Source organism: Camelus dromedarius, chromosome 11 (assembly GCF_036321535.1).
Source record: "Camelus dromedarius isolate mCamDro1 chromosome 11, mCamDro1.pat, whole genome shotgun sequence".
NCBI lineage: Eukaryota > Metazoa > Chordata > Mammalia > Artiodactyla > Camelidae > Camelus > Camelus dromedarius.
The window spans coordinates 59962734-59988412 of record NC_087446.1 but is presented as its reverse complement, the minus strand read 5'-3'; the positions used below and the strand labels follow the sequence as shown (position 1 = coordinate 59988412).

The window sequence follows — 25679 nt, the reverse complement described above, 5'->3', positions numbered from 1 at the left end:
CTCTCGCTGACCTAGTCCATGTCAATAAATGTATAAATAATTAAATGAACCCCAAGCTTTCAAATATGTTCAATACATTCATAAGTTAAACTAGAAGATAATATACCCATATGACATCTAATAATTTCTCTGTAGAAGAATTATCAATTGATTTCTCTTCTTGATATTTTTCTTTCTTATCAAAGCTTCTCAGATAAACATGTAACACTTTGAAAATTCAATAAAATGAATGATAAAATGTGTTGTTAAAAGTCCAAAGTAGAGTCAGTTTATGTGACGGCAGTTTTTCTTTCTCTTAGGATGTTAATTCAATTGTTTTCATAAACAAGGTCCTTGAAACACTATGAATTATAAATCAGGGTTCTTAAACTTTGGCGTACATCATATAGCCAGCTGCAAACCATCCCGAGAAGCTAGCAATTTCCTAGCTAAATTGAATCAAGCAATTTTAACTGTGAGAAAATTGGCGTTCTGAATATGGCCCCAAAGAACCTGCCCCAGCCACCTCTCCTGGCTAATGGTGCACCAGCATCCTCTTTGCTTTTTGCCCTTCAGACACAGTGATCTTCTTTGAGCTCCAGAGCATTCTAATTCCTTCATGTCTTTGTGAGGCTACTGATCCTGCCTAGATGCCCAGCCCACTCCCCATTCAGACCTCAGCTCAAATGTCTCTTCCCTAATTTCCCTCCACCCATTTTTCACTTTATGTACTTTTACCCTGAAATCTTATCTCTAAACACTTTATTATCATGTATAGTTAAATATTTATTCGTCTGATGATCAGATGAATGTTCTTCTTGCCAACTACACTGTAAGCTCCTAAGGGCATGGACTATGCCTGTTTTGGTCACTTCTTTATCTCCAGAACTTGATCTAAAGCCCAACACTTAACAGATACGCAATATACATTTTGTTTACTGGGTAGTTGGTTGGAAAAATGAATACAGTATCCAACGAACCAACAAACAAATGAAGAGCTACCAAAAAAGTTTAAAATGGCTGCTTTCTCATCTAGGCTTTGGACTAAAAAAAATCACCTTTATTTTAAAATTTGTTTTTCTTTGAAAAAATTTTGTTTAATCAAAAGGTCCAACTCAGGTTAGTAATTACTTTGTATGACAATGAGAATGACGTACATTCAATCTCAGTTAACCAAATGAACTTTTTCTGATTTTCTTTTTGTGTGTGTATGTACAACTCTCATCTGTGTATACCCTCTTTCATACTAAATACAGATCCTTTCCCAATTCAAACATCCAATGATGACTTACTCTCTTTAGATTTAGTGCAGAAGTGATGGGTAAAGGAAGAAATGTCAAGAAAACGTATTAGCCTTCTAAGATTAATGACCATGTTTTTCTGTTGGGAACATGGAGTCCTAAACAGAAATGATCCCCACTATCTGAAGCTGTACCTAATGTAATTGCTTCCAACAGGGAGATACTGCTTCTACTTTCTGAATGGCTGTCATAATGCTCTCTGAGTTCATCACCACTCCCCTCCCCAAATGCCCAGCTCCAAACAATTGTGAGTATTCAGGACAGAATCTCTGTGGAGGTTTAAGCAGTGAACTTACTTGTCTCTGTGTGAGGGACTGTCAGTTCCCAAAGCTCAGAAGATTTTATTAAGCAGGTGACAACATTTTCTGATTTTTAGACACCTCATTTTTCAAACACAAATGCTCCAGATTTCTATAGTGTTTCTACATTATGTTAAAAAAAAAACATTTTGAACATTTGGTTGCTCTTGAGAGCACGGTGCTATTGCACTGGGGTTTGGGACAGCTGTTTATTCTGTTCTTCCATCACTTACACTCACCTGTGCTGTAATGACCTAAACTCTTACCACTTTCTTACACACTCTGCTCTATGCACAGCAGCCTTGCTAATCCTCATGGTCTCCAGACAGGCTGCCACTTGAAAACATTCGTACTTACTGCTGCTCTGCCGGGAACATCCTTTCCCCAGATAATCTCATGGCTGGCTCCACTGGAAACTTTAGATCCTACCCAAAGACCTTATTTAAAATTATAGTCCCTCTTGAGCACTTCTTACACCATTTTCTTTTTTATTTTTTCCATAGCATTTATACTATAAAACTGTTTTATTTTTCTTTTTTATTATCTATCTTCCCACCTCTAGGACAAAAACTCCATAAGGACAAAGATTTTTTGCCTCTTTTATGTCCTGCTATATTCTTAGTCCTTATTGTGGGTATTCAAAAACTGAGAAGAATTATTCCAGCTAAAATATTCCAATGAAAACTACCAACAGACTCTGTGAGTCTAGGAGTCCTGGTTCCCAGAAAGGGAGTGATTTCACCAGAGGAAACAAGTCCTGCTCAAGAGTCTTGCTTAACATATGGCTACAACTACTGCCTGTTCAGCCCCACAGACCAGCAAGAAAAAGAGGTTCAGCACTGATGAGATAAATGACCCAGATGATCATGAGGAAGAGCGGAGCTACTCTGGACTGGGGCAGGGGAAATGTGTCCTCTCAGGGTCTCAGATGATCCTCCTGGGCATTTGTTGTCATCCCAGTGCCCAGTTATCACTGTAAGTTTACAAGTACAATAACCCCAGCATTAAGGGTGTAATAACCCAGGGCTCAGAACCCTCAGGCATGAGGTCTGGCTAAAACATCTGACAAGCTTTCTAGTTGAGCAGCAGGGCTGGCTGAAGGAGATGGGATTCTAAAATGGCTGGCGAAGCGGGCAGATCATGAGTATCAACAATGGTCCTGGCACCAACTGCATTAGTGGTGGCCCCACTATTCCTCCTCAAGCATGTTTTCTTGGAAATTGCAACCAACCAGAATCTTCCATAAGCTTTGCCTGGAGAGAGCAAACCTAAGAAACGAGCAGAACTAAGTGGCACCAGAAGTGGACTGCGCTGGAACACAACACTGGCTCATCACCAAGGTTCCTTCTGTCAGCAGTGCGCCCTCCCTCCACTGCTGTGAATGCTAGTGGATCGCCCCCCTTGCTTAGACATGCACCCTCTGCTGAAGACGAGCCACTTGCCCAGGAAGGCTACTCCCACCATGGAGCAACACGCCAGCGACAAACGGGCACGAGTGTGCGATGGCTGTTCATTTCATCTCAAGGAGGGGTCAACTCTGAGGAGCAACTGATGTTTCTGAGGGTCCCCACAGACCCTGACCAGGCTATTCTCCAGCTGAGATGCTATCTGTGCTTAGTTTTTATCTCCAACTCTATCCTGCTGCATCTTCTGAGAGCACTCTTTCTATAAATCACATAAACGAGAACTCCTGACTTGGCTCTGCTTCTAGAGAGACTTACCTAAGACACATGGCATATGCAAATCACCTCTGGATGAATGCTTTCTAAATATAGGCCTTAAAATTCCTCACAAATATGATTCCAGTGAACATTAGTTCACAGAATGTTTAAAAATTACAAAACCCTAAAATAAAGTACTGTGAGTGCGATTCACCAGGAAGAAATAACAAAAATTTTATAAAATGGAAGCATCAAATTATATTTGTATATATAAATTGATATATATATATATTGTATAAAAAGAAATAAAAACATGAGTGAGAGCAAAAATTTATCAAAAGCCAAGCCAATTTGTAAGAAAAAAAGAATTTTTAGTAGCATATAACAGATGAAATTAAAACTCAACATATGCATCAGAGAACAGATTAAACCCAGGAAAACACAGAATTAGTGTGGTAGGAAAAAAAAGATCTGAATAAACATCCCAGAATATAGCATAAAAAGACTTGAAGGTGGAAAATAGAAAATAAAGGTTGAAATACATGGAGAGCAGAGAGAGAAAGCTGACATACATCTACAGAGTAGGGACAATGGTATGGAAGCAATATTTCAAGAGACAATGTCTGAAAAGCATTCAAAGTTCATGAAAGATACCGAACTATAAATTCAGGAAGTCAACCAAATCCCAAATAGTATCAACAAAAAGAAACTCACAACTAGATATATATCATGTCATCTGGAACAAGTCTTCCTTGGTTTGAATCCTGCTTCCAACAGTTGCAACTGTGGCCAAATTATTGAACCATTCTTTGCCACAGTTTCTGATCTATGCAATTGGCTTAGTAATCGTACTTGCCTTAGAGATTGTCTTAAGGATTGGTATCTATAGAGCTCTTAAAATAGAGCTGTTGGGTTTTTTAACATGCAGCTGTGTTACTTTTATCTTGAATGCTCAAAGTGCTCTGGATCAGAGTCAGATTGCCCATTAATTATCTCACAAAAAAATAAAATAAAATAAAAATAAGTGAATAGGCCTCCCTTGCCCTAAGCGTTACCCATGATGAAAGTCATGTGGGCTGTGGGATATAGAGGCTCCACCTTTAAAGGGTGTATACAAAATCTCACACACTCTGGGACCCAGGGCAGATCTATTTGAAAAGATCCTGAGTCAAATCCACCTGCTGATCTTGGAGGGTCTCCCAGGCAGGTAGGAGGCAAATGAGCTCACTGGTAAAGGCAAATATACACATCCAAAGCTGGGAGGAGGTTAAAAGACAAAAGTAGTAAAATTATCTATATCCACAATAAGTAGTTAATGGATACACAAAACAAAAAGACATAAATTATACTGTCAAAATAGAATAATCATGGGGGGGGGAGTAAAGATGGAGGGTTGTTAAAATGTGTCTGAAATTCAGAGATCAGCAACTAAATCACGTATACATATAGGTTGCTATATATAAACCTCATAATAACTACAAACCAAAAATCTATAACAGACACACAAGCATAAAAGAGAAAGGAATCCAAACACAAAGACAGTCGTCAAACTGTAAGGGGGGAGAAGACAAGAAAAGAGCAAAGAAGAACTACAGACCCCCCACCCCCGAAACAATGAACAAAATAGTGGTAATTATGCACCTATCAATAATTACTTTAAATGCAAATGGAATCAACGTTCTAATCAAAAGATACACAGTGGCTGAATAGGTACAAAAACAATACCCATGTATACACTGCGTACAAAACCTCACACCTAAGGAAACACACAGACTGAAGGCGAGGAGATGAGAAAAGGTCTTCCATGCAAATTGAAATCAAAAGAAAGCCAGAGTAGCAAAACTTACAACAGACAAAATGAACTTTAAAATAAAGGCAGTAATAAGAGTCAATAAAACAAACAACCCAATTTTAAAAATGAGCAGAAGATCTGAAATAGACATTTTTTTCCAAAGAAGACACCCAGATGGCCAACAGGCACACGAAGAGATGCTCAACATCACTAATCATCAGAGAGATGCAAATCAGAACCACAATGAGTTATCACTTCACACCTGTCAGAATGGCTATCATCAAAAAGGCCACAAATAACAAACGTTGGTGAGGATGTGGGGAAAAGGAAACCCTTGCACAGTGCTGGTGGGAAAGTAAATTGGTGCAGCTACTATGGAAAACAATACAGAGGTTCTGCAAAACAACTAAAATAGAACTACCACCTTATTCAGAAATCCCACTCCTGGGTATATATATCCAAAGAAAACAAGAACACTAATTTGAAAAGTTTCTATGCTCAGTGTTTATAGCAGCATTATTTACAATAACCGAGACATGGAAGCAACTTAAGTGTCCATCAACAGACGAATGGATACAGAAGATGTGGTAAAGATACACAATGGAATACTGTTCAGCCGTAAAACAATGAAATTTCGCCACGTGAAACAACATGGATGGATCTGGAAGGTGTTATGTGTAGTGAGATAAGTCAGACAGAGAAAGACAAGTACTGTATATTGTTAACATAAACAAATGAACAAAACAAAACAGAAACAGACTCAAATATAGAGGAAACACTAGTGGTTAACAGTGAGGGTGAGGAAAGGGGGAAGTGGAAGCTAGGGGTAGAGGGTTAAGAAGTACAAACTACTATGTATAAAATAAGGGACAAGGACACATTGCACAGCACAGGGAATGTCGCCAATATTTTATGATAAATTTACATGGAATATCATCTATAAAAATTGTGAATCACTATGTTGTACACACAAAACTAATATAATATCATAAATCAACTATACCTCAATAAAAAGAAATATCTTGAACAACTTTATTGGTACTAACACTTTGGAAGACCATTTGACATAGTCTGGTAAGGCTGAAGACATATACGGCCTGTGATCCAGAATTCTGCTCCTTGAAAGGCACTCTTGAGAAATCTTGGCACATGTGTGCCAGGAAGGAGGTATAAGAATATTCATGGAAGTATATTGCATAACGACAAGAAAATAGAATACCAAATGTTCACTGCAAGAAAATAAATATATAAATTGTGGTGACTTCATACAATAAAATACGGAGCAACAGTAAAAAAAAATAATAATAATAAACTACAGCTACATGCCATCAAGCATAATGAATATCACAAACATATTGTTGGGCAAAACAGCAAATTACAGAAAAATACAGTATAATACTATTATGTAAATTCAATAACAATAAAATTAAGCAGCATGCCATTTAGATATATGTCAGTACATGGTGAAATCATAAATAAGAGCAAAGGAATTATAATCACAAAATTAAGAATAGTGACTCCCTTGGGTAAGGAGGCAAAGCAATGAAATTAGAGTGGCAGACAGTCAGTTTCAGGAGTATTAGAAATGTCACGTGTCTCACTTGGGTGGTGGGCACACTCATGTTCATTTCACGAATATGTCCTAAAACATACATACACTGCACTCAGTAAGTACAGAATAGTCTAAACAAAAGGAGGATTTTCCATGAAAAAATATAAAAGAAAGAAAGAAAGGAAAAGGGGAAGGAAGGAAGGAGAGAGAGGTGGAGACATCTTTTTTTAAAAATCTCCAAAATATCCTTGGCAGGCTGGAAATAGATCAGTAAAACACAAAACTCCATGTTCTATTATGTGCAGGGTTTGGCACTTTAAGTAGATTTCCTGAGACAATGTATCATTTCTTAGGTTCAAGAATTTTTTTTTTTTGGCAAAAAAGTAAGAAAAGATCTTAGTTCTGGAGTTAGCATAGAACATAACATCACTTAAACTTCTTAAAAGTAGCTTTAAAATTGTAATAGTCACTGTGGAGCAGTCTTTATGAGTGACTCTCTTAGAGACCCCATCAGTTGGCTTTGGAGATGAGAAAGCATCTTTATCACGGACCCCTGCTTTGCCAGGATGACACCCACAATTACTGTGGATTTCCCCCACTTCTCTCAATTTTTCTTTTACAGGCTGGGAAGGCACACTGGGATGACCAACCATGCGGACAGTAAGGATGATGTGTCTTTTCTCGTATGAAGCACAAGGCAGGGGGCCCAGCCCCAGCAGTTTGCATCTTTTTAAAAGGTAATAAGCATTTAACAGTGCTTCGTCCTTAAGTTTGTTTCACTCCTGCCAATTTGAAAGCATGGGAATAAAGTCCTCCTCAACATCTTTTTAGTTTTACACCAATAACCCTTATTAAATAGAATTTAAAGTTTTATTGGTGGATCAGAATACTGTATTAAGGAAAAGAAGAAAACTCATATATAATATACATTATGTATTTATATATACATAATGTTTTATGTATGCATATATTTTATAGACACACAAAATAAGACTGAAATATGAAGACCTCTTCAGAAAATTCGTATTTCGAAAGATGACTCTTTTTGGTTTTAAACACAGGAGAAAAGGATTTTGTCTTATAGGCATCACTCCCTCACACCACATCTTTCCCCTCCCTGGTGTTCATGTTCCACATAATGCTAATTAAATGTACATATTTAACTATTTTAAATGTTACAAAATTCAAGGCAGTCTTAATTCTCTCTTCAACCCAGAAATAAAATGAGAAAGTAAGTTGCTAATCTTTGGACTTTACAGAGGACTGAGAACTGAATTATAAAAGCATATTTCACAGAAAAATCTAAATTGACTTACTGGGTTATGAATACTTGATTATGGTAGGGACAGTCCAGAAATAGCCCATTTTAATTCATTTGGAAAAAGTACTTATGCATTATACTGAGTCTTATGCTCAGGAAAGAGAACAGAAAAGGCATAATTTTGGGCTGTCAAGCTTAACACACCAGGTATAAAACACATATACCCTCACCCCGTTCTATGGTAGAATTGAAGCTGCTAAATATTGCACTACAGGTAGAATCCAGACAGCCAGAGAGCTACACTGGCGTGGAGAAATGTGATCCACAAAAAGCACTGAGAGGAAGTTTACATACATACATATTATTAAGATAAATATCATTAAAGATGCTTTCATTAAAGAATGACTGTAATTTGAAACTCATCATTATCACATGTCAACTCAACATTTTAACATCACATCTTAAAAACGGAAATGGTACGAAAAGACAGAATCACAGTTCCATAGTCTCTGAACACAATTTGCAGAAGTGTCAGTAATCCTGGAAACATGTACATAATCATTCATTCCCTGTCAAAGCCATAGTAAGAATGACTCCCTCTGTATTTTTCCTTAAAGAGAAGTGCCATGGGCAGACCCATATCTAGTAAAATTAATAGACTAGTCAAGACAGGACACAATAGCCTGTGGTAAAGGGAGTCAACTTTCACAGGAGCTGAGAGACAGAACAGAGGGGCTTACCTTTATGATGGTTTGCGCTGGATACAACTTTCCCCCACAAGGTTACAATGAATATTATTATTAGCAGTTTTCCTTTTGTTGCTTTCTGTAAGTATCTCTTACTCATCCTGCAAAAAAAAAAAAAAAAAAAAAAAAATCCTAAGTATGTGAAACGATTGCTTTTCCATTCTAAGTGTGTTATATTTAAAGCTTTCTGTGATACCTTAACACCTACGTATTGCATCTCTTGTATGTAAAAGGCTGTTCACTGTATATAAACTATGAACATAAAAAAATCTGTAGTTTTCCAAAGTACCCTGATCCAAAGTAAGAGATACGAGAGCCCTACCTCAGTCAGTCTTGATTCGCTTAACAATAGACTAAATTAACTGGGAAATATTACCATTTTTCTCTCCACGTAAATATAGATTTAATTTACAAAATGCAAGGCACAGTTGTTTGAAAAATCTTTAAATAAATGATTCGTTTTACTTTTTTTTTTTTTTTAAATCCCTCCTTCAAGGCCAAGTCAAATGGCCAGAGTCAACGGTTTAGATAAAATGTGTCTGATGAATTTCTGCACAGAATAACATCACTTCAAATCTATTGTTCTGAGTGTGTTTTTAAAAAGTCACCGTATTGTAGAACACTGTTACTGGAGATACATGGATGGTTTAATATTGTTGAAATCCACCATGCTGTGCTTTATGAGAAGTAGAAGAAAAATGGAAAAGCAGAATGAAACGTATCAAGGTAACATTTTCAACTTGAGACTACAAAACTCAGGAAAGCAAAGAAATGTTAGAATAAAGTGACGGCTACCTGTAACAAAAGTGTAGCACCTAATTCCTGTAGCTCCTTGTGCAATGTTATTTTAACTGTTTTTCCAGACAAATTAGGGATGTTGGTATGTCTATCCCCATTCTGTAGATGAGGAAATTTGGAAATTTGTCTGAGGCCATGTAGTGATAGAGTAAAAAGTCAAACTGCCGGTTGTCTAAATCTAAAACTCTTCACATTGACTACCATATTGATGAGGAGTAAGCAAAACTGGTATCAAATATAAACCATCTGCATTTACTTATGAGAGAGATGAAAATGTATGTCTGTCACCCTGTGCCTTCTGAGACTTAGATCGGATACTGAACTCCATTCTTGTCTGACCTACGTTCTTGCCTTCATTCTAGTGCAAATTTGTGAGGTCACTTCCTGACCTAGCCTGATTCCTCTTTCTCTTGAGTTCTCTAAGTTATCTTTTTCCTCACCTTTTCACTTCCAAAACATTCCATCTCCAGAAATAGGACTCGGTGGTAGCAATGGGGGCTATACAATTTTAAAGGGACTCTTTCATACTGATAAATGTATACAAAATAAATGGATATATCCTGTATATTTAAGATAGATCTATGTTAACACTTCCTGGCTTGGAGAAACTGCACACACGAATTCAGGTGTTGAGGAGGCAGTGTTGTATGACGAAGAACGCAGACTCTCCGGAATCAGACTGTTTGGATTTGAGCCCAGGCTCTACTGGTTTCTAATTGTGTCATCTTGTGGGAGTTTCTGGATCTCCTGCTACAGCTCCTCCTTCTCTAATATGAGATGTGAATATGAGAAGACTCGCCCGATGGCTGGCACGCGTAAGGGCTCAGTGCCTATGAGATTAGAGGATGTTCAGTCATTTGGATGTTTTGCTGCCCCTGGAGTGCATGAGAGGCTGCCTCATTCATGAGATAACAAGGAATTTCAGTGGCTTCAATAGCTGCGAATTCTCCATGGACCTCGGTCTTGTGACATGTCGAGAGAATGTACAAAGGGATAGGTGTTTGACCTTTTATATTTGGTTGCTTGGCTTAAAATCCAGCTTCCTGCCTAATGTCTATATGCCTTTGAATAAATTATTCAACTAGGAGTATTTTTGTTATAATTAAAATGAGGATAATAATGTCTACCTCACAGTGTTGTCAGTATGGAAACAAAATGGGACAGTTCATGAAAAGAATTTAACACTATGCATAGGAGATAATAAATGCTTAATAAGGGTTAACCGTCACTATGGTCATTGCCTGGAAAGACCAGCATTTCTCTAATCTGTGTGTTCTGGGAGGTGTCAGTTCCACAGGATGTTGATACAGTGTTAGTGGAAAACAAATGGGGAAAATATATTTGCAAAATTCTGGTTCAACAAATTTAACCAGATTTTTTAAAGAGGCAAATTTGAGTGTGCAGCATTTTCCAGAAACCGTTCTTCACAGTATGATACAGAACACTAAGTCCTCAGGAAGCCTCTTAGAAAAATAATCTGTTTTAGTATTCACTCTCAGTAAACTAAAATGCCCATTAAAAATCTTTCATTCTATTGCCCTGTGTTCTTTTTTGGGGGGGGGGGGGGGGTTAGCACTCCTAATAGTTTTGTTATGAGATATCACCTTTCTCACATTTTTGCAGCCATCCTGCCTCCTCTTCTACACCTAGTCCCTGCAACCTTGCTGTCCTGCGCATCATGTAACAGAATGAACAGTTTAGCAAAAGTCATCTGACAAGAAGAGCTGCTTAGCATAATTCTTGATAATAGCTCTCCCATAGCAAACGGCCTCTGCGACAAGGTCAATGACCCATTGTATTTTCCATACTATTGTGCACCCACCAAATGGGATGACAGAAATGACAGCTGGTCAAACTGGTAACGAGACATACGGAAACAGAAACACCCACAAAGTCACCAGGCTATCAAACGAAAAAAAGGAAGGAGAATGCAGGTCAACATTTGGAAGTCTGTAAAGACCCCTGCCTCTCCCTCGCACACCGCCCCACCCCCACCCAGTCAGTTACCGTGTTCCGTCAATATGACTTCCTGCATCTCTTAACTGTACACACTTGTTTCCATCCCAACTGCAATACTGCAGCTCAGACCACGAAATTTCACACACAGCCTAACTGGAATTCATGCCACCAATACTGCCACCCTCTGGAATTGAAGGCAGGGTTTGTGTCTGCCCTTTTCGTGACTATATTTGCAGTCTTTAGTATTGAGTAAGTGCCTGATGGATACTGTTGAGTGTAATGCATTCTCTATGCTGTAGCCAAATATGTAACCATGATCACGAGACACCCTTAATATGATTAAAACCATCACATGATTCCCTGCTATGTTTAAGATTTTTTAAAAAAGCCATAACCCTTAGTAGAATATAAAAAACCTTATCAGTGTCAGGGTTAAAAAAAAAACCAAAACTTTACTCTTTATGTCTAGTCTTACGTCATTCCTCCCCACCTCTCTCTCCATATACATTCATAGTCAATATTTTAACTCTCCTAAATTGCCTCCATGGTGTCCAGCTAAATTTCACCCCCATGTCACATGAAACATATCAGACACCCACCCCATGCCCCGCTCACCCCTTGCCCCATCCACTCTTCAAAAGGCTAACTTCTATTTGTTGGCCAAGGTGCAGGTTACAATTCTTCTTACAGGATTTGGTCGAGACCACATTAAGCACCCTACTTTATGCACACCAGCCACTTGCCACACTGTATTCTAACTTTCCATTTATTTATCTCCATCCCTCACTCTCATGTAAGATTCTTAAAGAGAGGGACTGTGCACCACACATTTGTAAACACCTTGGGCCTGGCCAAGGTTCAGCTTAATAACTGGTAAACAGGTATTTGCTGAATGCTGGGGGTGCCTTAGAGCCAAATATATCGTGCAGTTGCCAACATGAGGAGGAAGCAAGTATGCGTCACTACTTTAGAATGAAATTAGCGAAAGACCCCCAGGAAGAAGAAAGTGAGAAAGGGGTGGGGGTAAACACATTCCACAATCTGTAATGGGTTTTATTTGAACTGATTTTTAACTAACACCCAAGTTGAGCAAACTGAAGTGTTAAGGGAGTGACGGAGGATTTTCAACAAAGGCGCAGAGCCAAAGAAGAAAACCCAAAGTGGAGAAAGCTGAATGGTTCACTTCTTCTTGACCTTGTATGACAGCACAGAATGAGGAGGCATTCACTTCTCATTCAACGTGCTAACGACCGGGTCTCAGTTTAAAACCCTTCCACCACAGTCAAGGGACGGACACACTTGCAGAATTGTTACATTTATCTGTTAAAAAAAAAAAAAAAAAAAAAAAAGCAAAATGTAAGTGAATTTTATAACAGCAAAAGCTGAGGGAAGAAGAAACTGGAAACTGAAGGATAAATTCACAGAGGGGATGAAAACTTGAAATTGCTCCCCAAACAGCAGCAGCCGGCGAGGAGCACAAGGGAGGCAGGATAACTGAGAACACGGTAACCTTGGCAGCGAAGGATGTAGAAGTGAGACGCTGTCAAAGTGGAGGACTGACAGTTCAGTCTCCAGGCTCTTCTGCTCTCTCTTCTGTGTTACATGTTTCAGAGTCACTGACACGCAAACTTCTGGATGGTGTTAAGACTCTTGCCTTCCCACCAATGTTCAAAGTGCATTTAACTGTAAATAGGCAAGAACTGAAAAACTATGATGCTACCAGAAAAATCATTTCCCCATGAAAACAGAGGGTAAGTCTAACTGATCTAAAGAACAGACGATGAAGGGGAAAAGGTGGGAAAGGCTTATATACAAAGAAGATAAAAGCCCGGACTCCAACCACCTGGTCTCGTCTTGAGCTTAAGGCACTTCTGTGGGGAAAAAAGGTCATATGAGGCAATATATATGAAAATCTTTTCAGAACATTTCTCTACATTGCTCTAATATTCATACCAACTTAGTATTAACTTATTACAATGGCATGAACTTTAATAGCCAAATCTAGTACAGGAATTTAACCTTGAAGTAGATTGTGCCTGTTGAAAATATAAGTTCCTTTTTTTCCTGATAGGGACCAGAATGATCCTTTATATAAATATAAATATAAATCAGACAATATGACTGCACCCTACTCTTTGCTGAAAATCCGAGAATTTACTCTATTGAAATGAAGTAAAAGCTAAATTTCTTACTGGACACAAATTACTGAGAGACAGCTCAACATCCCCTCTCTCCTCGGCCCCTCTGCCTCATTCCACATCCCTGCCCCCTCCTTCCTGCACTTCAGCCACGTCAGCGTCCCCTCTGTCCTACTGTTGGAAGAGGTCACCCAGAGGACAAGACCACCGGCTGACCCTCAAGCTGGACCCAGGCAGTCGGAGGCTCCTAGCCACCCCCCATCCTTGGAGTGTGTGTTCTGTCCACTGTTCCCACAGTGGGAGCTGCTCCAAGGATGCAGCCTTGAGAGAGCTGTGTGTCATCTGGACTGAACACATAACGGAACCCCAGGAAGGCCTCTGCACAAACTTTTAAGATTTGGCGGGCAGGTGGGGAGGCCTACTCATCTTGGCGCACCCAACACAAGCCTCATATGTAAGTTCCCTAGCTTGTTACACCTGCCACCTGCCAATTAGCTGGTATTTTCTTAAGTAACTTCAAGAGAAAGAGTTTAGAATATAAATCAGTCTTTCAAGACCTTCTAAATGGAAACAATAGCTATAAAATTCTTTTTTTTTTCTTTTTGATACATCAGTGTTTTAGGATGAATGTTCTTTTAGATTCCGTAGTTAAGAAATCAACCCTGGAGATTTAGCCAGGAAAGCTCCACTAATTTCCAAGGATTGCCTAGCAGCAAATGTAAGCCTCATTTAAGAGCCACTATTGCCTCCTTCCTTCACCCAAAATTTATACTTCCATTCATTTCCCCACAAAACTGCAATTTTGGTGGGTACAGAAACTCAGGAGTGCTTTTGCTTTATGCCTAGTAATGTACAGCCCAAGTGCTGATTTTACATAAATGCCTTTGCCACATACAGACCGTAATGACAGGAAATAGAAATGCATTCTCTTTTAAATGATTTTTCCAGAAATATATAATATTCTAAGTCTCTAAGCACTAATACCCAAAGCAGACAAACACGCTTGTGAGAGTACTAGAAAGGCACCTGAAATGACGAGGGCTGGACAAAACCACGCTGCTGTGCATCTGTTACTACAACTGAGTCACTCACCCTCCTATTCTGTCTAGAAAATGGGAATGCCATCTATTCTCTCAAACAAGGATGTCATGACAACAAACAAGAAATCATGTGACAGTTTGAACTTAAAGATACATGATAAATCAGCAGTATTCCCATTTCTTCAAAGATCCTTCTTTAAGAGCAAGGGCTTGCAAGTCACAAATGGGATCCTGGTTCCAACACATATTAAATACATTTGTCAAGTTCGTTTAACAACTTGGAGCCTCAATGCCCACATATGGAATGCATGACTACCATTACATATTGATAGGACTGCCATAAGGAATAAACACAATGTATATAAAGCATCTAACACAAAGCCAGAATAAAGTAGACACTCAAACTGTAACTATTATTAAATATTATTAATAACACCTGGAACATAGCCTCCTGGCTAGGAATGAGTGGGAAATAAAAAGTCTTTGGGCAACAAATAAAAGAGCCCATGTGTTTTAGACATAGGTGAAAAATGAATCTACTTTTAGGAATTTATCCTAAGTCTGTAGAATTAGAAATAAGAATCTGAAACAGGCTGAAAAGGGAAGGAGAGCTGATTAACAGAGTCTTCTGATGGCTCTGCAAAATGAATATTGATACTAGGATATCAGAGAATAGACATCAAATCTATAAATCTACAGAAATCTAGGATCATTGGGTAGAAGGACAAGTGCTCTTCAAATGCCTCTAGAGATACCTAGAGCACAGCATGCTAACTGAAGTTATCAGTATTACTATGTATGCTTGTCACTTTAAATGCACCTATGGTCAATTAATTTATGACAAGGGAGGCAAGAATATACAACGGAGAAAAGACAGTCGACTCGGTAAGTGTTGCTGGGAAAACTGGACAGGCACATGTAAAAGAATGAGCTTAGAACATTTCCTCACACCATATATAAAAATAAACTGGAAATGGGTTGGAGACCTAAATGAAAGACCTGAAACTGTAAAACTCCTAGAAGAAAACATAGGCAGAATACTCTTTGACATAAATTGTAGCAATATTTTTTGGACCTATCTCCCAAGGCAAATGAAATAAAAGCAAAAATAATCAAAGGGGCCTCATTAAACATAAAAGCTTTTGCACAGCAAAGGAAACCATCAACAAAATGAAAAGACAACATACAGAATGGGGGAAAATATTTGCAAATGATATAACAGATAAGGGGTTAATATCCAAAATACATAAATAGCTCATACAACTCAATATTGAATAAAAAAATGGACAGAAGACCTGAAATAGACATTTTTTCCAAAGAAGATATACATATGGCCAACAAGTACATGAAAAGATGTTCAACACTGCTAATCATCAGAGAAGTGCAAATCAAAACAACGAGATACCATGTCACATTTGTCAGAACAGCAATCATGAAAAAGTGTACAAATAACAAATGTTGGCAAGGATATGGAGAAAAGGGCACCTTTGTAAACTGTTAGTGGGGATGTAAATTGGTGCAGCCACTATGGAAAACAGTATGGAAATTCCTCAAAAAACTAAAAATAGAATTGCCATACCATCTAGCAATTTCACTCCTGGGTATATATCTAGAAAAGATGAAAACTCTAATTGTAAAGATACAGGCACCCCAATGTTCACAGCAGCATTATTTACAATAGCCAAGATATGAAAGCAATCTAAGTGTCCATCACCAGATGAATGAACACAGAAGCTGTGGTATATATGTGTGTGCACACACACATACATGAATATTACTCAGCCACAAAAAGAATGAAATTCTGCCATTTGCAGCAACATGGAAGAACCTAGAGAATATTATGGTTAGTGAAATGAGTCAAAGAGAGAAAGACAAATACTGTATGGTATCACTTATATGGGAATCTAAACACTAAAATAAATGAATCTATATAGCAAAATAGAAACAGACTCACAGATATAAAAAACAAACCAGCGGTTACCAGGGGAGAAAGGGAAGGACAGAGACAAATTGGGGGTACAGGATTAAGAGATACAAACTACCATGTAAGAAATAGATAAGCAACAAGATTACAGCACAGGTAATTGTAGCCATTATCTTGTAATAACCTTTAATGGAGTTTCATCTGTAAAAATACATGGAATCACTATGCTGTACACCTGAAACCAATATAATATTGTAAAACAACTATACTTCAATAAAACTTTAAAAAAATAAATGTACTGGCTTAAAATATATTGGCTCACTCAATATATCATTGGATCCTTATGATAACTCTTAGAGCTAAGCTCTACATGTATTAATATTCCCTGATTACATATAGAATCTAAAAGAATAATTTGAAGACAAGTAGTAGGTGGTGGAGGAGGGTCTTGAAACTGATTTTCTGCCCACTGGTTCAGTCCTCATTGCAACAGCAGTTAAACAATGCTCCAAATACTCTGTGATGGGCCCCAAAAGTATATGATGCATTTTAGGTGTTCACTAAAAAAAAGCTAAAAGATAGTTCTAGCTCTCAGTAATCTAGAAAGTCATCAAAAGAAAGTCACCACGTTGCCATGATACTGGATAAAGGAAATACTATTGTTTCTCATCACTGTACTCTATGAACTATTAAATGATCAATCTTTAAATGGTACATCTTTTATTATTTATATACACTGCATGGTCTGGTGAAAAGGTGATGTTAAGTGTCCAATGTCTACCAGACATCAGTCTATTGAAATTAGACCTAATGGAATTGCTCTATCAAAAGTGGCAACCGTAGGTAGGGTTGTCAAATAAAATACAGGATATCAATTTAAATGTATCTTTAAAAAAAAAAAAAACAGGTTCACTGAGATATAAATGATATATATATAAATGCTGCAAATATTTAATGTACACAATTTGATGCATTTGGACATGCCAACACCCATGATACCAGCGCCATTATCAAGGTGTATACATACCCATCACCCTCAAACTCCCCTTGCATCCCTTTGTTCTGTCTGTACTTATGTATTAAGAACAACACTTAACATGAGATCTACCCTCTTAATAAATTTCAAAGTGCACAACACCATACTGTTAACTACGTGCACCATGTTGTACAGCAGAACCTAGGACTTATCTTTTATAACTATAACTTCACAACTATTGAACAACTAACTCCCCATGTCCTCCTCCCTTCTCCCCTGGCAACCACCACTTGACTTTCTGCTTCTGTAAGTTTGACTGTTTTAGATGCCTCATCTAAGTGGACTCATGCAGTATTTGTCCTCTTGTGACTGACTTATTTCACTTAGCATAACGTCTTCCAGGTAGAGCCATGCAATCACAAATGGTAGGATTTCCTTCTTTCGTAAGACTGAATAAAATTCCACTCTGTGAGTATACCATCTTTCCTTTATCCATTCATAACTTCATATATCTTAATGAGCTCCTTTAGAGGGAAGACTGGAACACTGTCAGATTTTGGTACAACAAAGCACTACACTTCAGTTAATAGCTTAAGCAATGGAGAAGTCAACTGCTTAAGAATCAAAGCAGCAACCACTATGTGCTTTAAACCTCAGTCTGCAGTAAGCTGTCTAATACATATATTGCCTTCTGACTTGCTCCTTTTGCAACAAGATTTCAGCTCTTTTAAAATCTCACTTTTTTACCCTTTCCAATATCTGGAACTTACTTTTCTGAATAAAATCATGTAAAATACACTAACTCGCCCTTCTCTTTGCCATCAGCTATTTCTTTCCATGTCTAACATTTTCCCTATGGACGAACTTGGCTTCCTCAATCATAGGGCAGGTATATCCCAGCAGTATGCATATCATAGTGCAAAGCAGCAGTCAAGTGGTTTAATGTGTTATCTTGAGAAATTTTCCCAATGATTAGATTTATTAGCTTGTGAAATTATATCCCAAAGTGGTGGTAGAAGGCTATTACCTGAGTCTATTTTAGAAAAACGCTCCAAGAGCACACTGAGTAGGGGAAAGCCCTACACCACGGGCAGGGGTAGGACTGGTCCAAACTAAAGCCATTGCCATTTCATATTTGTTGAAAACCTACTGACCTTATTTCCTCCCAATTTTTATCCTCTTCATTGTTGGGAATAAAATCCAAGACATATCAGATGGAGTATTATACAAAACAACTGTGCCAGGTACCACTACAGTTTTACAACCAACTTAACCAATAATCCCTATGTTAACACTCTTCTTACCATGTACAATTAAGGTACTTTGTAAAGTATTTTACAAATTAGACTTACTACCAAATCATGTTAACGTCGGTAATATTGCAAAAGGATAAACATCATATGGTGCATATTCAGTGGAATATTATGCAGCCTTAAAAAGGAATGAAATTATGATACATGCTACAACATGGATGAACCTCGAAAACATGCTAAGCGGAGTGAGCCTGACACAAAAGTACAAATATTATATTATTCCACTTATGAGATATCTAAAATAGGCAAACTCATAAAAGACAGAAGTAGAAGATAGATCACCAGGAGCTGAGGGGAGGGAGAAATGGGGATTTATGGTTTAATGGGTATAGAGTTTCTGTTTGGGATGATCAAACAGTTCTGGAAATAAATAGTGGGCATGGTTGCACAACATTGTGAGCATACTTAATTCTATTCAGTTATACACTTAAAATAGTAAATTTTATGATGCTATCTGTACTTCATCACAATAAAAATAAAAAATAAAACACAGTATGGCAAGAGTCATAACGGGAACAGCTCTATCATATAATCTACATTTATTTTCTTCCTGGCTCTTAACACTATCTGAAATTATACTGCTGATCTAGGTGTTTGCTTGTTTATTGCCCCTCTCTCCCCCTATAAGAATACAAATTCCGTAAGAGCAGAAACCTAGGCTTTCTATTTCATTGCTTCAGCCTCAGCACCTACAATGCTTCTTGTCACAGAGTAGGAGCAGAATAAGGGAGTTAACAAATGCAAGAAATAGTGTATGTGTCCTTTCTATTTCTATTTGGTTATACTACATGATCATGCACTTTTTCTTATGTCTGATAATATTTAATGCCTCCATCCCCTGTAGGCAGTAGGATACTTTCAACAGTTATTTATCTTACGTGTAAGTCCCGTCTCTACAACCAGATTCTAAGCTCCTTGAGAAGCCATATGCCGTAGCTCTGCTTCCCCACCCTTAGCCTTGTGTACTGCCGTATGGTGCCCTTGAACTTTCACATCCACGCTCACACTTGATGCCCATGACCATGAGGCTGGCAGATATAATCATCCCCCTTGCAGAGATAAGGAGAAAAGCTCAGGAAAATTAAGTGACGTGTTCAAAGTCAAAGTTACTAAGTGGCAGAGCTGGAACTCGAAACCAGGTCTTCTAGCTCCAGGTCCAAAATTCTTTCCATTAAAAGTTTGGTAATGAAAACAGTGATGCTAATGTCCTATTTTTCCATATCTTAAAATTAAATATGTACTTTAAAAGCATTCCTACTAAATTGGGGGGGGCGATAATTTATTTTTAAAAAGATAGCCTCATCATGGATTTTTAAATACTCAAAAAAGAAGCAAATTATACATGTCTGGAAATAAATTTACCTAACTATTTACTACTGTAATACTAGAGGGAAAGAGGAGAGAGGGAAGGAAAAAGCGAGGGAGAGAGAAAGAAAAAGAAGGAAGAGGAGGGAAGAGAAGAAAAGGAAAGAAAGCTGTCTATAGACCCACGATGGGGCCAGATGGAGCCAATCACATAAGCAAAATAAGGGCTCGGTCTCACCATCCAGTTTACCTGTGGAATTCACTCAGCTCCAGCCCAGGGATGGTACATGCAAACGTGAGCTTCGTTCTGCCAAGCCTCCCACTTCTCATAAAGAACCATTCAGAATCGTATCTGAAACCTCTCAATTTTAATTGTTTTCAATTAATTCAATTTTTAAGAACACTCTGCATGCCAAATGCTGCCTGTGCACAGCACTGTGTGGCCTCTGATCTGAGCCATCATTTTTCTGGGTAGGTTTTAGAACAGACAGCACTTTCTAGTCATAGGCTCTGTAAACTCCGTTTGACTTGAATCAGACAAAAACAAAGCAGGGAGAGAGCAGATAAAGACAAAAACGACCTCATACAAATTGGTTTACTTTCCCTGCTCTTCTTATTCAACCTCACTAAAACCTGTGCCTAGACTTACGGCCTTCAGGTGAGCGCTTCTACATCAAAGAACTGCACTTCTGGGAGTATTTTAAGATCCATAGATTTGAAGGCGCTTAGACTATGAACGTAACATAAAACTAAGTGTGCCTTCCATGGGAGACTCCGGAGGCCAAAAATAGTTTTCACTGTTGCAAGGACAAGATCTGACCCTGTACTTCCGCAGCGGTTCACAAAGATTATAACTGGGAATGAAAGGAAGTCAAGGGCCTACTGAAAAGCAGGTGTCTTGAGCCACAAGTAGCAGGCACAGCATCTGCACGCTGGCATTGGGTGGAAAACACCGCAGGAAAACAACAAAGCACAAGGCATAAAAATACCAAAGAAGTCGGCTGGTTCTTTTCAGCTGGGAGGAACAAAAATCTACAGAGTACAAAAGGGTATTCAGAAGACTCAGGTAAAAATCTGAAGCCTTAAATAGCTTATGGCACAGATAAGCTGGAAAATAGAGGCAAAGGAAGTCAGCGGAGAATGAAATGTTTGTGCTCAGTCTCCTCCTAGCCTAGGGCTCCAAGGGCAGTTCAGATCTGCCTTGTGTTCACTCTTCCCCCAGACTCAGTGACACAGCTCCCTTGATGGTGCCAGCTTCCTCTTACCAAAGTACTTCAATTTATTACAGAAAGTTTTCTGGGAAGCGCCTTAAAAAAAGGTATCTAATGTGAATGCTCAGGTCAACATTCTGTATTTAAGTTCTCTCCCGGCTACAAGGAAGTGCAGAAAGAACACATTTGGAGCAAGAATACTTGGATTTGAGTCTTGCTCACTTGCTACTGCTCAGGTAGATGCCTCCTGGAGTCAGTTCATCTCTTTGAGCCTCAGCTGATTTTTTTGGTAAAATGAGGGTGTAACACTGGCCTTCACTACTGCACAGGGTTGTTGTGAAGATCAAAAGAGCTAACCTATATGGAAGTGTCTCACAAGTTTTAACCCCAACAATCGTATCATCTAAAGAGTCAAAGGCTTATCATTCAATAAAAGTACAGCCTCACCCATCATCCAACAAACGTTATTAAACATCCACCATTACTCTTAAACTGGCTATAACATAGCTGTGAAAATGACAGGCAGGATCCTTGCACACGTGGAACCTACAGTTTGATTCAAGTTGTAAATTCTCAATTTTTGACAATAACACAGTAAACAAAATAATTCATCTTTCAGCTAATAAAAGGATTATAAATACGTTTTCAATAATGGATTGCTTGTTTTCCATGCATTACCATAAAGAAAAGAATACAATGGCAGACCTTAATTAAATTCAGAGTGACTCCTAGGCTGAAATCACACCAAGTATAGTCTCCTACCCAGGCGTCATCTGTACGGAGCAATTATTACACAGTCAGCACAGACACACTTGCCCTCAGGCAAACTTAAGGGAAATGCAGCTGCTTGCTCAAAGCTTGGCTTGGGGAAACCCTGTATTCCTCCAAGACGGCTACTGCTGACTGCTCATTCTACGCAAGCCCTTGGGTTGGCATTGAAAGTGGTACCACGATCTGCAAGCGCAGTTCCTTCCTTCCTTCCTTCCTTCCTTCCTTCCTTCCTTCCTTCCTTCCTTCCTTCCTTCCTTCCTTCAAGGGACTCATAATAGAGGAATATAAATAAGATTCATACAATCACGTAAGTAAGAGAATGATGCATGGAATATTAAATAAAAGACGGCAGAGGTTGAGAGACAGACCTAACTTAGGGTGTCCAAGGACCTTCATAAACTTTTGACAAACCAGAAAAAGCACCAGACAGTCATCAAAATTCTGAGTTAGCTTCTAATCATGTTTTCGCCTGTCTCATTATATGAATTATAACCAGTTTTCCTATTCATAAAGTGAAAAATAGAACATTAGCAACCCTCTGGCTTTCTCAAATCCTTTTTGAGAAAAAAGTCAGGGTAGAATAAACAGATTTATCTGAACATCAGTGACCCCACAAGTTTGGTAGCTGCATGAGATAACAGCTGGGAAGCACCCTCACTGCTTCCAACCCCAAGGATGTCCTCCATAGGTGCTAAACCTGGCTCTGAAGCAGGAAAGAACTGAACTAAACCTTGAAACATGGGAAAATTTTTAATAAGCAGTGGTTATTTAAAGAAAAAAAAAAGTCAGGCCAAGTCAAGGGAGCAGTCTGGAGAAAGACACAGAACTGGGAACACATAAGGATTCAGAATGGCAAGTGGGTCTCACTTGATTTCATCCTAAAGTCCATGGACTGGAGTAGTAAGAGTTCAGTCTGTGACTGTATTTCAAAAATTAAAAAACAGGCTAAGCAAGGTAAAGTGACTTGCCCAATAGGGACACACCCCTAAGTGGCAGCTCTGCGACCCGAATCCCAGTCCTCTGATTACAAATTCCTTGTTCCTGCTATCAGATCAGCCTCTGCCGAGGCTGGTGGGCGGGCACAGTATACACCAGATGAAGAGCAGAGAAAGAGTTCCTGGCCTTCACACTAATTTCCATTTTGCACCGAGGGAGAAAGACGACATAAGGCCGCAGTACAGGGAAACTCTGGTCCTTTTTTATTTCTCTTCTGGGTTCTACGCCTTCTGTCCTGAGAACTGTATAAAAAAATCAAGTTCACAGAACCTCTGACACCATCTGCTGACACCACACTCTACAAACATCAAATTTAGAAGGTAATACAGTTAACTTTCAGTCTACTTGGGGACCTAATCCAATTTGAGTTATCTGGGGAGCATGTGTTCTCCACCTCCGTTCACCTTTGCTGTTCACCCAATTCTGGACGAACTCTTCCCACCATAAGATGTAAAGAAAAACAAAACAAAACCCAGCCACTGAATTAAAATGTATTTAAAATGTAACTGTATGCTTGAAAGCCCCATGTTGGTCCCTAACGGTAAACAGCAATAATTTTGGACTCTTTATTCTGTCCACACCAGTGACTTGATCATTTATGTTACGCCATGCCTACACAGGCTTAATTCTCACCTTCTGACAGAGGATAATTCTATTGATATAAATTATTCCTCTCTCCCTTCAGAGTTTCTGTCCCTCTGTAATACAGTTTGCCTCAGAAAGGAACCCAGGAAGTAAAGCCAATGCAATATACCTAAATCTAGAAATAACTCCATGGTTATGACAAATAATTGGTTGTTCTTTGTGAGAGGATATGGGTAAGGCCTCCCTTTGATAAAGGAGACAGCATTTTCCCAAAGCCAGAACTGGTTTCCTTTTTCTTTAGACTCAGACCATCCTCCAAAAATTAGGACCAGCTCTAGCAGTTGGAATAAGACATTTAAGTAGATCTGTCCCAGTACCGTGGGACTCACATCACACTGGTCAGTCTGGCTCTCACGGGTGCCCCAGCTCTGGAAATCGAGCTTCTACCATTTTCCAGGCCCAACTTCTTTCTCCAGCCCCTATAGAGGACTTTTCTTTGCTCTTGCCCCCTCCCCAGAGTTCCGGTTCTGAACTCAGCCCTAGTCTTTGCTACCCCCGACAGCCTTCCCTGACACGCAGTGCCTGCTCATGCCCCTCTGGTTCTCCGCGAGAATTCTCTAGATTACATTGCTCTTGCCCTATGGCCTAGAAACCATGCTTCAGCTACCAGAATGGACCTTCCCTCAAGGACCCAAGATGAGCCTGATCACATCATCAGGCCCTCACGGTGGCACGGTCCATTTCTGGATCCAAAGGGTCCCCATCTGTGTCTATGTGGTAGTATTGACCACTGGGGCTTACAATCTAATTGAATAGACATTAAGAAAAAGACTGGGTCTTGACTTTAGCTATTTTATATTGTTAGCTCTCACAGGCATTTAAAATATCAAAGAATGAAATAGTGTGGTTCATGAGTTGTAGGCTAATTATTCAGCTATAATTAGGACAACCCGTTTGACACTGACAGTGCGACAGCCGTGCTGACCAGCGGGTGCAGAGCTCGGGAACCAGACCTCCTGGATCCGAACCCTACCTTAGACATTTCTCAACTTTGGGCCGCTGGACAAAATTAACAAGTGCTTCAGTTGCTGAAATGGGGAAAATGGTGCTTTTCTCAAAGAGTTGTGAAGGTTAAATGTGTTAATACACAGATACTGTTCAAGGTGGGCTTCACTCACAATCAATGCTCAGCAGGTAGATATGTATTATCTGAGTGGGCTGCCATGTCTTACAAACAATTAGAAGGTTCATAATGAAGATCAAATCGAAAAGTCAATGTCATAATGAAATCAGCTATTAACTCCCAAGGAGACGTCTCTGACCCTCCCCAGGACAGCTGACTTTGCCCCCCCCGTACATCAGTAACTATTTAGCCCGGAGGTGTGGAGTACTGAGGCTGCCTTGACAGCTTACCACATTTTTGAAAGCCCTTTCTCTGTTAAACCTGGAAACAATGCTTCCTACCTGATAGGATTACTTTTATTATTAAATTAGTTAAGAGGTATAAAGCACTTAGAAAACACTTCAGTGTCAGCTAACTTATTTGAGTAGCCCACACAACAGTCTGGGAGATGAAGTGATGAAACCAGACGTCTCTGAGTGGTTAGAGCGAGGAGGTGTCCACACTCCCGACAAACAGGCAGCTTGTCATTCCTCCGGCCCCAGTCGGCACTCTTCTCACAAGTAAACTCAAATGTTAACTGCAGCCAAAAGAACACATGGAAAAGCTCATTCAGATCAGAAGGAAGCAATCACTGCCACATCCTCCCACCACCGAGAAAGCAGGCAAAGTGAGCATAATAAGCACATATAACAACTCATATTTTGCAAAGCTTTTAAAGGATGCAATTTTTCTTAGAAATGCAGTGAGAGGCTGCACTTCAAAAGATCAAGAGGATAAAAAGACTCTTGGAATAAAAATGAGGGGCCCCACGGAAGAATGCAACAATCCAACACACACTGGTACAAGGCAAGAATAGTGTGGAAACCAAGGAGGATCAAAAGAACCTGAAGGAAGTAAATTTCAGGGTGGAACGGGGTGTGGGTATTACCAGATCCTCAGTGACTGGCTC

At 39.1% G+C, this 25679-nt stretch overlaps 1 protein-coding gene across 1 annotated transcript in view; it reads right to left on the bottom strand.

Moving 5' to 3' along the window:
- TAFA2 (TAFA chemokine like family member 2) overlaps nt 1–25679 on the bottom strand; it is a 439465-nt gene that overhangs the window by 113138 nt on the left and 300648 nt on the right. Inside the window, exon 5 of the mRNA XM_031462350.2 lies at nt 8586–8692. Within this exon, the coding sequence (XP_031318210.1) occupies nt 8586–8691 (106 nt within the window). The 5' untranslated portion in view covers nt 8692. The remainder of the gene's footprint in view (nt 1–8585; nt 8693–25679) is intronic.